The sequence below is a fragment of the Centruroides sculpturatus genome, unplaced genomic scaffold (assembly GCF_000671375.1).
Source record: "Centruroides sculpturatus isolate CEXI.00-Female unplaced genomic scaffold, Cexi_2.0 scaffold120, whole genome shotgun sequence".
NCBI lineage: Eukaryota > Metazoa > Arthropoda > Arachnida > Scorpiones > Buthidae > Centruroides > Centruroides sculpturatus.
The window spans coordinates 541,936-559,882 of NW_019384554.1; the positions used below are offsets into that span (position 1 = coordinate 541,936).

Sequence of the window (17,947 nt, forward strand, 5' to 3'; positions counted from 1 at the left end):
CATAACACAAAAAAATTTTCTTGTATTATATTTGCTTACTAGTTCGTTTACACATCTTCTTTATAACATTGCAAATAAATGTCTTTTGTGTAATAGTATAATAGAAATATTCAATAATTAGGAATGAAAACAATTAAAAATTACAATGGAATAATGAAAAATTAAATGTAAAAACTTGCTGTGCTATATACAACAAATTTAAATCATAAAAAAAATTCCTACTGAATTTTTAACAAATGTTCAATGTTAAAAATCCAGATAGTACTATACCAGTAGGGAATATTGTAGTACTTTGGCATCAATACTGATAGGAGGAAGTAGTTATGTTGATCATTATTTAATACTGCTTCAAATAAATTGTCATGGATAAAACAAAACTTATCAACAAAATTCTGGTATATTTCTAGTAATAAATATATAAATTTTAAGAATACTAACAGAATGAGTAAAATTATAATTTACAATTTAAATACCTTCTAAATCTAAGCATGAAATTCTAAAAATAATATTTCTTTCATTATTACAAAGGATACAAACATTACTATTTTTATCTTCTAATATTTCCTAAATCATAAAGTCAAATTACTATAGATTAAAAAATGGTAACATCTGAGTAAATTTTGTTTTAATTTAAATTAGTCTTGTAGACATGTTTAGAAAGCTTAGAACAAGTGTATTTGAATAAATTATCTGTAAAAACAATTCAGATAATCTCAAAAATTTCAGATCATTTTACTATTTATTCTTTGTAATGTTGATGCCAATATCTAATTGTAGAATATTGATATAAAGTTATGATTTCTGTTATCTTCTCAGATTTAAAATTTTTTATTCTATTTCATAGTGTATCATAACCTTGTGGAATCAATTTCCATTTTTCTCATCAAGTAATATATTAAATACAATTAGCTTAATTTATTTCATCATAATTATGGCACTTAAAAGTTAAATAAATTAATTTTAGTTAATGAAAAATAAATGTTTTTGATTTGAAACTGCATTGAAATAAAAAAAGTTTCTCTTTTGACAGAAAAAAAACCAAGGCAATTTTTTTCCTTTCTGATCCATATATATGCAAAGAATAATTATATATTAATTTATCAAAATAGTTTTCAATTCATTTCAGGATTTTGAACATTAAATCCTGTGAATTAAAAAATTTTAGCCCTGAAAATTGAAATAAGGAAAATTGATATAGACTATATATTTCCTTAAATACAATAAGAGTCCAATGATATAAATATGGCTACTTAAACTGGCTGTAACAAACTTAATTGTCATTTGTCACTAATGTGAAATTGAATATTCTATATTTCATTTCGTCACAATTACTGGAAGCATTTATAATTTTTCTAAACAATTCTTACATTTCCATTAATTTACTACTAAGAATCTTTTAAATTTCACGTAAAGCAGTACACATATGAAGATGTCTGCTGGTCAGTTAAAATCAATTAAAAATTTTTATAATGTAAAAAATAAATCACTGGCCAATTTCTAAATTAATAAAAAGTTATTTAGAAATGCAATAAAGACGTATAAAAAAAATAAGTTTCACTAAATACTTCATAGAATCTCAAGATTTTATGATCGTGTATTATGTGATTCATTAGACATTACGCTAAAATCTTACGAATTATAAGAAGATATAATTTTTTATTAAAAAAAATTATATTTGTTAGTAGATTAAGATAATACATCCATTTTTTCCAAAGAAAATAGATCTTGGGTTGCATTCCACGATAACATGGGATCACTAGTTATACTATGAAATTCTTCATCCATTGCTAGTTCTTCATTCTGGCATACATATGAATTTGGACTTTCAGATGAATTTCTATTTAAGTTTTCATCAAAAGCTTTCTTCACTGTTTGATTCAATAATGGTGCCTGCTGTTTTGAAATGTTTGATCTATTTTGAGTTTGGACATTACATTCATTCACTCCATGCATTTTCATCTGATATTCCAGTTCCTGGAAACAAAAATATCATTTTAGTGTTTTGAAAGTGTAAATTCAATCTGTATCAGATTGTTTTTTTGCAAATTACTGATGTGTATATTAACTTGTAAAGTTTGTTCATTAGAAATTAACATATTTTTTATAAACAAATTCTATTGCAAATTTAGATCTTCTGATATCTATCATTCAAGTATTCAAACCATAATATCTCAGAACTAACTTGAATTTTGAGCAATAGTTTTTTGTTTTGTTGTTCCAAAATACGATGTTTTTCTTCCATTATTGGTATTTTTTCCACTTCTTGCTTTAAGCGACGAAGATAATCTACCGAAGCCTTTAGTATGGTTCCTTTATTCTGACGAACATCTCTAGTTAACTCAGAATAACTAAAAGTAAAATAAAAATTTTCATATATTAATACATAACACCAAATTAAAAACTGACAATGTAAAAACTTTGAAATTAAGCAATATACTTCTATATAAAATCAGATACTTCAAAATAATTATAAAAATGAAATTGGAATGTTAATGAACATTAACTCATGAAATCTTTGTGTTAATAATACATAAAGTAATTTATCTTATCTGCTGACACACAACTCCTGCTTAAAAGAAGACCATACCATAGTTAGACAATTTAGAAAATTCTAGAAGAAAAGATCAATCCAGAATAGGACTTAACATAAGCTTAAACTATTAAATTATTTTTTACATTTGGCTATAAATTTGGATTTTAATTATATTATTTCTGAATATTTTATGGGAGATCATTCACATATAATGTCATAATTGTTCAACAAGATTTCCTGTGTTATTGTTGGATATACTAACATATACTGTAAATTAAATGTCATTATCAAACCACAATAAAATTGAATAAAATTTTAACATCTTCAAGAACATCCTCCAAACAATATCAGATGCTTTGGTTAGTATTTAATATAAACTTAACTAATAATCTACATATTGTGATACTTACGGATCATTATTTCTTGGTAAAAGTGTCCCTAATTCTTTAATTCTATCATTAATATTGTATCGTCTCCTTCTCTCAACTGTTAAAAACAGATATATGTTATTTCACATTCTTATGTCTATTTATTTAAATAAAACTTATGTTACTTAATGTTTAAATTAAAACTAGATATATGAATAACATTATATATATAGTTATAATTTCTTTATATATATANTATATTCTTAATTATGTAAATTCTTAAATATGTATATTTTCTTAAATTAGGGGCAAAAAAAATTTTCAAATATTCATATGTAAAAATGAAAGTGTTTAATATTTTTTAATTGGTGTGTTAATTCATAAGCAAATTTGGGCAAAGCATGTTTTAAAGATTACTTCACTTTTATATTGATTGAAATCTTGAAATCAAATGAATAGTAAAAAAAAAAAATAGATTTTTTTTACTAAGGTGAAGAATAGTCTAACTCAAGATAACTATTTAGTATAAATTATTACTATGGTAGCCTGAAGAATGGTTTATTTTCAGGACAGAGTATTAACAGAGCAATTGCTAATTTTTATGTAAAATTAGCAATTGCAAATTATATAAAAAAAGCTGTTAAAACATTTTTGGTTATAATTGAAAAAAAAAAATCATTATGAGCTAAGTGAGTATAACTCTGTTGAAACATCTAAATGTTTTAACAGAACAGTGGGTGCTGCATACTGTTCTGTTCAAGCTTGATATAATATAAATCTAGGATTTATGCTGGTAAATCCATATTTGTGTTGCTTAGGCCTTAATCATCCTAGAAAATAATCAGCAAGATAGCAAGCCACTCCTTGTATGCTCTCTTGTTTTCAGTTGGTGTATCAGAGCTGTTTGGAGGGAGCTGGAAATTTTTTCCCAAACCTAGAACAAAACTTAGGAGGCCATAAAGTAATGTTACTTTTACTAAAAAACAATAAAATTGTTTAATATCATTTTTTTATTAATGAAGAAACAATCTTATGTATTTCAATTTTATGTAGTCAATTTAAAACCAGAGTACATGACATCATATATGTTGTCATCAAGTGGTCTTTTTTAACATTTCTAAATGTCCAGTAGCAAATTTATACTTTGTCAAGCTGCAAAAACTTATGGAACTGAAATCATTTTCAGCAAAGACATAGGGCACTGTGTATCTGGGGAGTAACAAATCCACTCTGGATTCATATGAAGGAAGGAATATTTTTAATATGGACAAAATGAGATTGTTTTATAGCCTCTTCCTAATAGGATATTTGCTATGAAAGGAAAAAAGTGTTCGGAGAAAAGCCAAGCAAGAAATGTTTGTTTGTTTGTTTAGTTATGGCGATGCAACACTTGGGTGATCTGCCTAGGGGGTGCCTTCTGAGAGGTCTTTTTAAGGGAAACTGGCCCCTATTGGCATTACAGACGTGGAGAAAATCCGGAAAACTCCACGTGGCCAGCCCATTCGAGCAAGGCGCAAACCCATGACTGAACTCCCAATGTTTAGGGTACAAAGACCACTTGGCCACTAGTGAGCCCAAGCAAGGAATGAATAATTGGTTTGTTGTGCTGCAACATGGATGGGAACTGAAAAGCTTTGAGCTCTGGTTATTGGCAAATCAATTCAGTTCATTGATTCAAAATTTAATTTCATACAATAGGGGAAAACATATTTAGTTAACCATGGTTACTTAACATACACAATTATGTATTAACATAAAAATTCAAAAGATTTAGAAAAAAAAAAAAAACTTTAAACAAATGAATTAGAAAATACCTTGCATTAAGAAAAGTCTTTAAACAAAATAATAAATGAGCTTGAGACTTCTAAGGTATATAATTTTTCCCATAAAATATTAAAATTAATCCTATCAAAAGCATTTTCTAGATCCACAAAAATCAAATAAATTTTCTCTCTTTCTTGACAGAACATACTGTATTAAGCCATTAAATACAAAAAAATTGTACATAATTCCTCTACCTTTGATAAAAGCTTCTTGATTTTGAGTGATTATATTAAATTCAGTCATTCATGAATCAAACAATTCATCAGGATATCAGTAAACAGCTTCCTAAAAGTATTTAACAATGCAATTGAGCAATAATTATGGGAATTAAGTTTATCTCCTTTCTTATAAATCATTTGTAACAGAATGTTCTTTTACTGATCAGGAAAATTTGTTGTTTCTTTAATTTTATTGAAGAGGTTCAGTAATTACAACTAAAAATATAACATACTTATTTTTTATACTGTCCATGCCAGGTGCTGATCCTATTTTGAGTTTGCAAATTGAAATTTTCAATTCATATAATGAAAATGGCTCATCCAAGATTGGAGAGAAATCACTGCAACCAAAATCCAAAATGGGATCAGAACTCGGATGGCAGAAGCTATATTTTTTTTAAGTTTCCTCCTCCTCCTCCTCCTATTATACCTATTAATTAATAACAGACCAAAAATATTTTGAGGATTGCACAGATAGTAATTGAGGATTAATTATTAACCAATTCTTCTTTTTGGTCTTATTACATAATGAACGAAAAATAGTATTGGAATCACAATATCTTATTTTTGTTTCAAGACCTCCAAAATTTTCTCAGCATCTTATTCTTTAATTTCTTGGGCTATTTTACAATCTTTATCAAACCATGTTAATGAAGACAGTTCTATTAATCCAAAATATGTTATCATTCTACAGTGCTTGGCTGAAGACCTGACCACTCTCAAAATCATGGAGTATATATCCTCAATATTGTCACTTGACACATTTAAATATCTGTCTGGTACTGTTTCAGAATACAAAGTGGATCTGTTGTCACTCAGAATCAATTGTTCTGTCTTATGTATTATTTTGTATTTTCTGCTGAACCCATATCTATTAATATTTCAGCAATAAAATTATGATCAAACATAGTCATCAGGAATAAAGAAATTATGTAGGTCTTCTATCAAATCCTCACTCAGTATCACTAAATCACTGAGGCACCCAGTTCAGACATCTAAGTAAAATCTGCCAATAAATCACAAGGGTACTGACCATGTAATATATATAAATTATAAGCTTTCACCTTTCACCCTGTTCTTCACTGTAGGCTCCGAAATTTTCAGGAAAATAGTCAATATGGGGGTGTAAGAAATGAACTTTTAAGCTCATCTTGCATCCTTGAGCTTCATACACTGCCAGCATGTGGTATACAATGATTTTGTAGTCAGGGTCTGTAGTATTCCCCAAAAACTTATGCACTACATTCTTGAAAGGGTTCCATGCTTCTTTTTCCTTTTCTCACATTGTTTCCAAAAAGAGGGGATCAGATAAAGGGGATGTTGATTTTTCACTGTGTATTCACCACAAACATAACAGAAGTTGTTGGGAGAAATTACACACCCTCTGCGAGCTATATTCCAGAAATAAAAATACAAGCACAGTAGCGTTCGAATGCTAGATATAAACTGAGTGTGGCATTAGATGGCGAGTGAGATACTAAAATTATTTAGCTTGTTGAAACATGATCTAATCCAACAGCAGATTGTTTATATTTATTCCTAGTATCCCAGATAACATGTCGAACATGCTCAACCACACCAGTAATATTATTCACTATCAACTTTTAACCTGTTTCTACACGATCATGCGACCTTCCTCCTAACGCTAAAACTACTTAACCCACCTCCCCCTACCACTACTCTCTTCAACCATTAACATTTTTTATTTATTTATTGCCAAGTCCAGCTATAATTGATAGATTTAATGTGAGAAGTCTTCATTTTAAGGCCATTTTTTATATTAAAAAAAAAAATACTAAATTTTAAGTTAGCTAGCAATTTTACACTAAATACAAAAAAAAACTTGAGTGTAACAAAAAAATTGATGAGATAGAATTTTTTTGGTATTTTTTACGTTTTTACCAAGTTGAAATCTATAAGATAATGTATGAAAATCCGATGCAGTTTTTTACTTGCAGACCTGTGTAATTAATTAACAATCACACTTGAAGATACTGTATTCATTTTAGATAAATGAGTGTGGTTTCTTTTTACAAAGCATCATCATCATCATCTCAGCTTTTTGTCAATCTTGATCAGAAGTATCAAGAACATTTTCATATTTTTTATTTTTATCATAAAAATATGTTATTAATTGAAAATTTGTTCTAGCAGATGGCATTTGTTCAGTCAAGTACCTAATGACTTTTTCCAGAATTTGTGTTCGAATACCAAGATACTGCTGTATTTCGTCCATAATTTAACAAATAATTGCTTTTTTTAACCTACAGTTAAAAAAAAGTTTAACAACACTTACCTAAAAATGTTTAAATAAACTTTACTAAATATGAAGATTAAGCTATAAAAACAAAACACAGTGACAGTCTTAAGGGCTATAGTTTGAAAGCAACTATAACACCTGGTTGATAGGAAACTTAGGACACACAAGAAAAAATTGCATCATCAATTTCATTAAAGTAAACCTGACAAAAAGCACAAAATAATTTGAAAATTTCAATATTCTATAATCCATGGGCAAATTTAAGATGACACACATGATTACTTGAACTAAAGAAAATATTGAATAACAAAGTTTATACTTAAAAATTGTGAAACTTTATACAGAGGATTTCCAAAACAAAACTAGAAGTCTTGTTGCATGGGGAGGTACAGTCGACCCCCCTATAACGTACGTTCCTATAACGGAAATTCCTATAACGGAAATTCCTATAACGTAGCGAAAAAATTGTAGCAACTTTCGTATAACGTACCTCCTATAACGTCGTTTCGCGAGAAGATTGATAGAGTCTGGACCAATAGTGGATGAGTATCCGAACTACTTTCCTCCGACCCTGCGCCACGCTACGCAGCGGCTAAATTGAGTTTGCTATCGTCTGTTTAGTATTATATATAAATTAGGTACTGTACATATAATTATATATTAATTAATTTATTGTAACTTTATTATAATTATATATATGCTTTCTGCCGCCTGGCAACACGCTACGGAGATTTTAAGCTAGTAAGTTGAGTTTATTATCGTCTGTACAGTATGTAAATTAGGTACCGTAAGTCTAATACAGCACTAATTTTATACATCTCTTGTGAAAGAAACACTTCTTATTCAACGTCCATAAAAATTATTTATATTAATGATGTCTCCAAAGGTCAAGTTATTTTTATGTAAAAATTATTTATTAGAAATCGCGGCCGCCGATTCATGTGCTGTTCCGCAACGAAAACCAGCTTTAAGCAACGGCGTAGTCGAACGGTACACACTCGGTAAGTAATCCTACAATTTTTTGTTTATAGCATAGTTTATACGGATTACTCCCAAAAAATTATACGTGTTTTGGAAATGCTGAGTGGAATTAGTCTAGAATCGGTTAATTTTATAGAAGAAAACTTTTCGAACAGCCTTAGTCCGTAAAGTTCCCACCTATCGGGCTGCGATTGGCTCATGTATTTAATCATTCCTACAACATAATTTTCGGTTAGCGTGGAACGTATCTAAGCGTTATAGGGGGGTCTAACCCCGCCACGCGTTGTTGTGGCTCAAAATGTATCTATTATAAATTTATAACACTTCCCCGTGGGGGGGGGGAATTTTTTGAAAAATTTCTTGCTAGTGTACAATTCTCTTGATGTACCCTATTAAAACGCAATCAAAAACGCAAAAACCCGCATCTAAAATAGTATAAATAGAAGCAGAGTTCTTTACCGTAAGCCTTAATCTTAACCATCTCCCTTCAGTGGGGTTGAATTTCGACATGTATATTATATAAAAACACGTGGGTATTCGAATGCAGCATTGTGCCAAAATTTAAAAGGAATCGGTAGGAACAAACGAACACTACATTTTTATTTATGTAAATAGATAGAAGATGATCTGCTTTAGTTCATTTTCACAGAAAAGCGTAATGCCGCACAGAAAAGCAAACTTAGGGCCTCATACTCGTAGCGCCATCTGTTGGACATAAAAGCCTTAACCATAGATACTGTAATATCATTTAATTTATATGAATGTTTAACGGAATAATATACAGCCTATGTCCACCCTGAGGTTCCATTCTAAATTTGGTGAAAGAATTTTTGAAATTGGATGAGTAGTTTCGAAGATTACCTGCTGCATACAAACTTACAAACATTACCTCTTTATAATATTAGTATAGATAACATACAGTAAATCATAGTCTCAATAAAGCTCAGATTTCAGGAAAAGTTTAATTTCAGAAGGCTTCTAATAAGGACAATTATGTACATTAAATGTCTTAATAAAATAAAATAACATACTCATATTATGATTATCTTTCTTTTGCCTGTCTTTCAAAGCATGAATATCTATTTCCGTAAATAATGCAGGTTCTTCTTTAATTCTTGTAACTTCTGCAGGACACGAGGCAGATACTTTGTTAACAACAGGTATTGAGGCAAAAAGATTTATGATATTTGTATTACCAGGTATCTAGAAAAAGAATATATCTAAATTTTTAAGTTATAAAATTTAAAGTTCTGAAAAATTCTGGAAAATATGATTAATCATGTCTCATTACAGATATTTTTCACAATAAATATAAATTAAGCATCCTTTATGATTCACTGTTATCTGCAATATAAAGAAAAAAATATATTTTTCTAATTTTCTAATTGATGAAATCATCAGAATTTTTAAACAAATATTTGTTAATGCATGTACAAAGTCTACACACAAAATATCTTAAATCACATCAATACAAAATAAATAAAATACATAAGGCATATTTTTAAAATAAAGATACAAAGTCCAGAAAATATTTCTAAATCATTTTAATTTTAGATTGACTTATAACACCTTTAGAACATATTTTTATTTATTTTTCAATATGGTAACCATGAATCTCAACAAAGTTGATGAATCTGGAAACTTGTTCTTAATGCTGATGTCATAGAAATCTTCCACCTGCTCTCATAACCATGTCATCACTGCATCTTTAACCTCATTGTTGTCATCAAACTTCTTTTCAGAGAGATGTTCCTTCAACTTCAGAAACAAGTGATAATTGCTTGCTGCGAAGCCTGAGCTGTGCAATGGATGTTCCAAAACTTCCCATTTAAATGTCTGCAACAACTCGTGATGTGAGCAGTGTGCAAACAGGCATTATCTTGCAGTAAGATACCATTTTGTCAGGTTTTGCTTGTTCATAATGTCTTCACCATAAATGGAAATACGTTACTGACAAACTAAATAGAATCAAATTATTGAATGAACCTTGCACTTGGTAGGATTACAAATTGACATGACCATTTTAAACACACACAGTGCAAGCATAATGATGATGCAATTAAAGTCAAGTGACTTCTATTATATGACTCAGACCCTAACAGATATGGCAATACAGCAAATGGTAAATAAATAATTTTCCTTGAATTTCTACTGGTCTCGTATCTTTACTTTCTGAATACGCCTCATATTAGTACATAAAGAATACATTTTTTTGAATTTCTTTAGTTAATTAAAAAATATTAAATTCAAATAATATTTTTATAAATTTCTTTAATATATGATGATAAATTTACTGGATTCTTTATCTGCAGTGATGACACCCAGTCTTGAAATTTGAAATCAATGATTTTTTTTTATTTTAATGTAAACAGCACGTGTCTTCAATGACATATCTCTCCATTGAGAATTTAAAAAGTTATCATATATTCTATAAATTAGGAAGCCAAGCTAGGTGTTTCAATGCCTTTATTTAAAACTCTATAAAAATTTGTAGCTATCTTCTTAGACCCTCAGTGCAAGAATCAACTATTTATATAACAACATCGAGGAAGAAATCTCCATACATCTACAATTTTCCTTGAGTTTAAATAAAGACATTCAAACATGCAATGTGGCTTCCTAATTTACAGAATGATAGTATCTATCTACTGAAAATTTACATAGTAATTAACATGGAAGTAGATTTTATAAATTTATAAAAACACAATTTTTTACTTAAGGAAAGTTAAGAGTGCTTTTTTAAAAATCAATTTACTTATTTCATTAAAAAAAATATTTTTATACACATTTTATATACATCAGAAGTTTGTTAATTAAATAATTTGGCACATCTGGTAATACAGCCTCCACTGAAAAGTAGCCGATAATTCAAAATTGTCCAATGATAATATCACATGCTGGTATTCCATGAATCAGTTTGTTTGGACACACAGTGAACTCAAGGTGAAAATTAAGATAAAAGTGCAGTTTGTGAAAATTTACATGAACTTAACACAATATAGTCATGCACTATATATAATTTCCAGAATGATTAAAGAGCATTTGCACAAACCAATCTACAGCAGTGTGCTCTGGTACAAAATGTACTACAATGCTTTTAATGTTCAGATTACATATAACTTATTTAATTTTGTGCATGAAATCCATTAATCTGACAACACTCTGGTCCAGTAGATGTCTGATTAACAAACTTCTACTTAATATTAATCCAAACAAAAACATCTGATATGTGGAAAAATTGCACCAAGTAAAAACTTGACAATTTAGATGACAGAAAAAAATTTGACTTAGAAGTTTTTCTTTGCTAAAGATAAGTTTGGCTTCAGAAGTGGTACCCACAAGACCAACAAGATTTTTACCTGTATTATTGTTTTCTACAAATCACTTCCAAGTGCCAAGCTTATTCCAAAGAAAAATTCCTAAGAAAAAACCTTGACTGTCATCTAAATTGTCACAAGTTTTTACTTGATGCAATACTTTTACATCTTAGATGTTTTTGTTTAGATATCAATTGTTTTTTGGTTAATAATTGGGTTATTATATCAAGACCATGACACATTGTACAGTTTGATCAGCACTCAGCAATACAACAGCCACCGACCCAATACTTTCAATATGCCATTTACAAAAATTGTTATAAAAAGTTTTAATTCACATAAATTTGAACTTTTTTTATTCTGAATAACAATTTGAATGTAAATCATTTGCTTCAGTGCAATTTTATCCTTACAAGTGTAAAATTAAGCAATAAAAGTAAAATAGCTCTACAGAGAATCCATGCAAACTTTGACCTTTGACCTACAGACTTGGAAGTTTTGCAAGTATCTCACTGATAAAAAGAAGTTTAAAATTTGATCTTTATAGACCCAGTAGTTTATTTCTCTAGAGCATATGCAGTGTCGGATGAAGAAAAGAAGAAAATACAGCTTTTATTTTGGCAATTTTTGCACTTTTCAATTGCTTATATTTCAGCAACCTTTTTACAGAAAATCTTAGTTTTATGCACTACCTAAGAAAACAATTATCTTTCAAACAAGATATTCAGAATTACTATAGGAATTTGGGGCAGAGAAATAAGCCCCCAAAAACTGGCAACTTTGACTCTCATGCATATAGCCAGTCAGTGACTTTTTACCAATAATAGTCAAAGCTGGAACTATCACAGTATATAAAGACACTGAACACACCTTACACAATAATCCAGCAATTAATTTTAATTAAAATTAATGTTTTTGGATTGATTGATAAGCCTTTGTCTGGTTTTTAAACATAGATTCTATTTTTGGAACAGTATTAAATTTAATAATTGGAACATAATTTAACAATATTAAATTATGCCTTTGTCAGTTTTTTAAACAGAGATTCAATTAAATTTAATAATTGGAACATAATTTAACAGTATTAAATTATGTTTCAATTATTAAATTTAATAGAATCTCTATTTAAAAAACTGACAAANTTTTTTAATGTAATGTTCAAGATAATAAAAACATAGCTCAGCAATTATAAGTGCTTACAATGTAGTTCGAAATAAGTTTAAAAGATTTTTCAAACAATTGTACATAAAAAAAAAATTATGTAATTTCTTAATACTAATTTTAAAGATTAAAAATAAGTAATAAGTTTATAATAAATTTATATTAGTAATAATCGTAAGAAGCCAATATGCATTAACCTATTCCCTGGTATTCTCGACATATCTTGGGTTTAAACATGATGACCTTGACCTGTGAACCTGATATATCTCGTTTCTGCATCGGGACGCTTTTGACACTAGATGTCATTAGTCAGCATAATTTTTATATTAAAACTAACTTCCAAAATATAATTTTTTTGTTTTTACGTTTATTAATATGGCTATTTTGTTTGTGAAAAATAAAAAAATATTAAGTAAAACACACCTTTAAAAATTCAGCAAATTTACTAATAAAAACATTTTCAATTGGTTTAACCGATCCTTCTCAGTTACGATGAGATAGAATGTGAAAATAGAACATAAATTTAAAAATAAATGATAAATCATAATTCTAAAATAAATAAATAACTGAAATCGTAGTTGTGAATAATAAATAAATAACTACAGAAATAAAGTAAACAATAAAAAGTAAAAATAGATGAATAAATGTCCCTTAATAAAATTAACTTTCATAAAAAGACCTCCATGTGGTAGCCAAGCTGTCGGCATCGCTATGGTTGATGCAACCAGTTATTTTGTGTGCTTTAAAAAATCTCTGATCTTTCCAGATATCTCATAGTATTTATATCCAATGTAAAACAATTATAAAACAACAACAACAAAAAAGAAAAAAACCTAAAACAATATAAAAGTGACACTGCAGTGCCACTTTTTTAAAAATATTGTTTTATATTGTTTGTTTCTTATACTATATTTTCTGTCTAGTCAGATATATGTAGCAAATTTAAAAAATTCCATGCACCATAGTGTCACTTTTGCTATACTACAAATATCAATACTCCTTCACTTGGTGCACAATGAGATGAATTTAGTTTGCCAACTGCTTGCTAGCATAATTGGTAAATTTAAATAATTAAACCAAATAATCTTGCCAAACTTATAGGGCAAACTTTTGGGCTATGTTAAATAATTAATTAATTATTAACATAGCCCAAGGTGGTTAAATTGCCATCTTGTATTAATTTTAATTATTATAATAAATTAAAATTTAGAAATTTCTGGAAGAAAAGAATTGGTCTGGAACAGGACTCAAACCCACAACTTGTTTATATAGATAAATTTAACTTTTGCCAATGGCATTGTACAAATGTCTGCAGTGTTCTCTTTTAACTTCCATTGAACTTATTGCAACAAATTCATATATAAACATTAGGCTTATATCAAACTGATTGCTTTTCCCTGTCACTGTGGTCATACATAAACCAACTGTAATGCTATTATCAATCAAAATCACTAGCTTCACTTGCTCCATTTTCAGTTTTGTAAGTACAGTACTTCATTCCAGAATTGTCAGAATACAAATGTGTCCTTCTATTCCTTAGCCCTTTGATGTGAAACAAAGCAGTTTGCTCATCAAAAAATCATAATTCAAAAAATCTATGCTAACTTAGCTTTTACCATTTTCATAGCACACACTTAGGCAGAAAATGTGAAATCAATGTATGCAGTTGCAAGCTGCAGACCACTTGTGATAGGGGAAAAAATACATTGGTCAGCTCCATCTTGTTTAAACCCAACATTATAAGTTGTTCACACATTTCATTACATCACATAATTTGAAATACTTGTTTCAAACTGTATAAGTAGCCCACACATTTTCAAATTCTATTTGGCTTGAAGTTATCTTGGAATTTAATATAAGTGTTCTTCTTTAGCCATCCATTCAGCTATGTGGTCTTCACATCAACCATCTCAACATACCACTTGCATGCTACAGTAGTGCTGAACAACATACAGTGTGTCCATAGTATTATAGGTGAGCATATATTACTGTAATCAACACGTAACTGTGCTTTACACAACAAAACTTATCTTATGCCAATTCACTGTGCCATCTGCAGGTGAACAGTCATAGTATAGTGAAAAGTCATAGTATAGTAAACAGTCAAAACTGATTTATGACTTAAAGCACGAGTTCATCTGACAAATCCATTTCCTCATAAGTGCTACTGATGTATAATGGCTGTAGCTCATCACAAATGGTCTGTAGCCACTGGTCTAAATCCTCTGACTGCAGGACTTCTTCCACAGTGAGATCAATCGCAAACCGGGCTTGAGGTATGCTAAAATCTACATCATCATCTGTTAACAGACAGCACAACACATTGTCATTATTCTTGTGCTTCCAGGCCATTTTTTACACTACCAGTTCCATCACTCATCACTGATCTTTTTGACATCAACCATAACAAATGATCACTGAGTGAAACAATACAAGGCTTCTCATGACCTTTTTTTCAGTTAACCACATTTTCATTTCAGTAAGTCACCCTGTACTTGATCATTATCCCTCTTCTTCAACTTTAGCTGAAGGATGTAATTTATTCTTTGTTTTCCTACTGGAGTAAAAAAAAAAAGTTTGGAACCAAAAATACATAAATTGTTTTAATTTTAACTAAATATTACTCATGGGTAAGGAATATTTTGCCACTTAATGCCATTGTTGGTACACACTGTTCAAGTATTGTTTGCAGTTTCTCCCAATATGTAAGTATTAACCTTGCTGATACAAGACTCTTGCCTTTGCAGAAACAGTGGAGCTAAAATGCTCTGCTAGTCCATTAATTTGCAGAGTGCATGATGAGATTATGTCATGATCAATTTGTCATACATGCAGAAATGCCAGCCTGAGAAGAGTTCCATCAGAATCATACATTATGTCATGGTTGGAGAAATAGTGAAGGGGAGAAATTATCCATCCATAACCCTACTTCCAATCTGATGTCATCATTCCAATTTTAAAATATTTATAAACTATTTCAATTTTATTCTAAAATTTATTCTGTTTTCAAATTATAGTTTGTCTCAGACAATAATGTTACTAAGCAGCTTCACCCCCTTATTAAAAACTTTTATGGAAATTCATCAATTCCTTGTGTCACTATTTTTATTGGGTTGTTCGGAAAGTAAGTTCATTTTTTTCCGTGGAAAAAAACGCAATATTCTTATAATAAATAAATATTTTATTGAATTCTATGTTGACCATTTTGGTCAAATACCTGTTGCCATCGTTTCTGGTAGTAGCATGATTTCACATTCATAAAAGTTTTGATCGTTGCTTACAAAAAACTGATCCAAGTGATTTTTGACATTGTCATTTCAAGTAAATGTCTTACAGTTAAAAAAAATTGTACAGACCGGAACAAGTAATAATCTGAGTGTGCTCAATCTGGTGAATACTGCTGGTGTGATAGCACATCCCATCTAAGTTATAACAGTTTCTGATGAGTTGCCAAACTTGTGTGAAATTTGACATTATTGTGGTAAAACACTACAGCTGTTTTTTTTTATCAATTCTGGATGGCTTTTTCTGTTTGATGATATTATGCAATTTGTTTATTCGAATGCAGTACACTTTCGAATCAATTGTTAAATTGTCTGGTAAAAGCTCCAAAAAAAATTTCCTTAATATCCCACCAAATAGAGCATTTTTCTTTAAGAACTCGTGGAATTCATATATCGAGCTTTGAAACGAAACCAATTTGTTTCAAGTACACATAAACAGTTCAATTTGACAAATTTAATCTCTTAGTGATTTCACGTGTTGTTATTCCGCAGTTTGCTTCAATCGGTACTTTTATTTTGTTTTCATTGGCTTCAATTGGCCATCCATAACGTGGTGCATCTTCAATACTGAAATTGCGAGAACGAAATTTTGTAAACCAGTTTTGGCACTGTCGTTCTGTCAACACATCTCCACCATACATGTCACACGATTTTTTTCTTGCTTGAACGGCATTTTTATTTTTTTGGTAATAAAAAAGCAAAATATGCCGAAGATGCTGCTTTCGATCTTCCATATTTGATGGGACACAAAAAATAAACAATTGCACGAAATCAAACAAAATTTTTTACAAATAAGCCATAAAATGCTAGCTGTCAAAATATATAATGATAATATGGTTTAGAATGAAAATGGCGGAAAAAATACCACTAATCCGTCTAGTGGTAAAAAAAACGAATTTACTTTCCGAACAACCCAATAGTTTTTTTTCTTTTGTGATTGAAAAAAGTGTCATGATTTTAAGCAAAGTATTTTATATGTATATATAAAAATTATAAAGTTATGAATAATTGAAAGTAATTATCCATGTATGTAAATGAGGATGGTTGTTCACTATGCACTCCAAGCCATTTGACAAACTACTACAAAATTAAGCAGTTACATTAACATATTCTAACTTAAATAATGCAATATGTACCATCCCAAAATACTGATTCAATTTCTATATATCAATTAATTTCTGTCTACACTCAATTTGATAAATTTACAAGTAGTGCTATCTATTGGCAAAAAAACTTTTTAAATAATAAACTAAATATAATTTATACAAAAAAGGATATAATTAAAAAAAAAATTATTATATTCACTTAATTACTGCGATGATACAGTGCAAAGTAGATGCATTATATCATTACTGCAACAGATAGGACATAGCATTCACCTGCATGGAATTGAAAGTATTGAAAGTATTACACAGCACAAACTATATATGTATTTAATTTTCCAAATCTAACTACTCAAGTTTTTTCATTTCTGCCTGGTACTTTCTTAATTCTAATAACTGCCCACCAGTCGCCAAATAAATAAAACCATAGAACACTGGTAGCTACCAACACACTGGCCACATGGAATTTTCCAGGTTCTCTTCGCATTAGTAACATATAAATAGGGGCCAGTTTCCCCATAAAAGTTCTCCCAGGAGGCATCCCCTTGGCAGATCGTGCCACATTGCCATAACCAAATAAATAAATTAATTCTAATAATTTTTATATAAACAACTCACTATTTACAAGGACATACTTCCCATATAGTTTATATGAATTGTGACAATGTTCTTAAAATGGGTTTTACTACATATATTTTTGAAATTTACAATTAACACCACCACAACACTGGGTGTAAAAATTACTGTAATGAGTACTTTATAAACCCAGGAGTAACAAGCTAGTTATATATTTGAAAAAATCCATTTTATCATAAAGTTGTTCTTAAAATCTTGAATATTTATTAATAAAATTATTTTATAATAATAGATTTTTAAAATAAATTTGTTTCTCACTGAA

General features: G+C 29.3%; 1 protein-coding gene across 1 annotated transcript in view; it reads right to left on the reverse strand.

Annotated features, from left to right (window-relative positions):
• Positions 1 to 1,116: 1,116 nt before the first annotated feature.
• The window catches only part of LOC111623771 (transcription factor EB-like), a 55,375-nt gene continuing 38,544 nt past the window's right edge, over positions 1,117 to 17,947 (reverse strand). Inside the window, exons 5-8 of the mRNA XM_023366469.1 lie at positions 9,216 to 9,387; positions 2,944 to 3,019; positions 2,183 to 2,348; positions 1,117 to 1,974 (exon numbers count right to left, since the gene is read on the reverse strand). Coding sequence (XP_023222237.1) covers positions 1,687 to 1,974; positions 2,183 to 2,348; positions 2,944 to 3,019; positions 9,216 to 9,387 — 702 coding nt within the window. The 3' untranslated portion in view covers positions 1,117 to 1,686. The remainder of the gene's footprint in view (positions 1,975 to 2,182; positions 2,349 to 2,943; positions 3,020 to 9,215; positions 9,388 to 17,947) is intronic.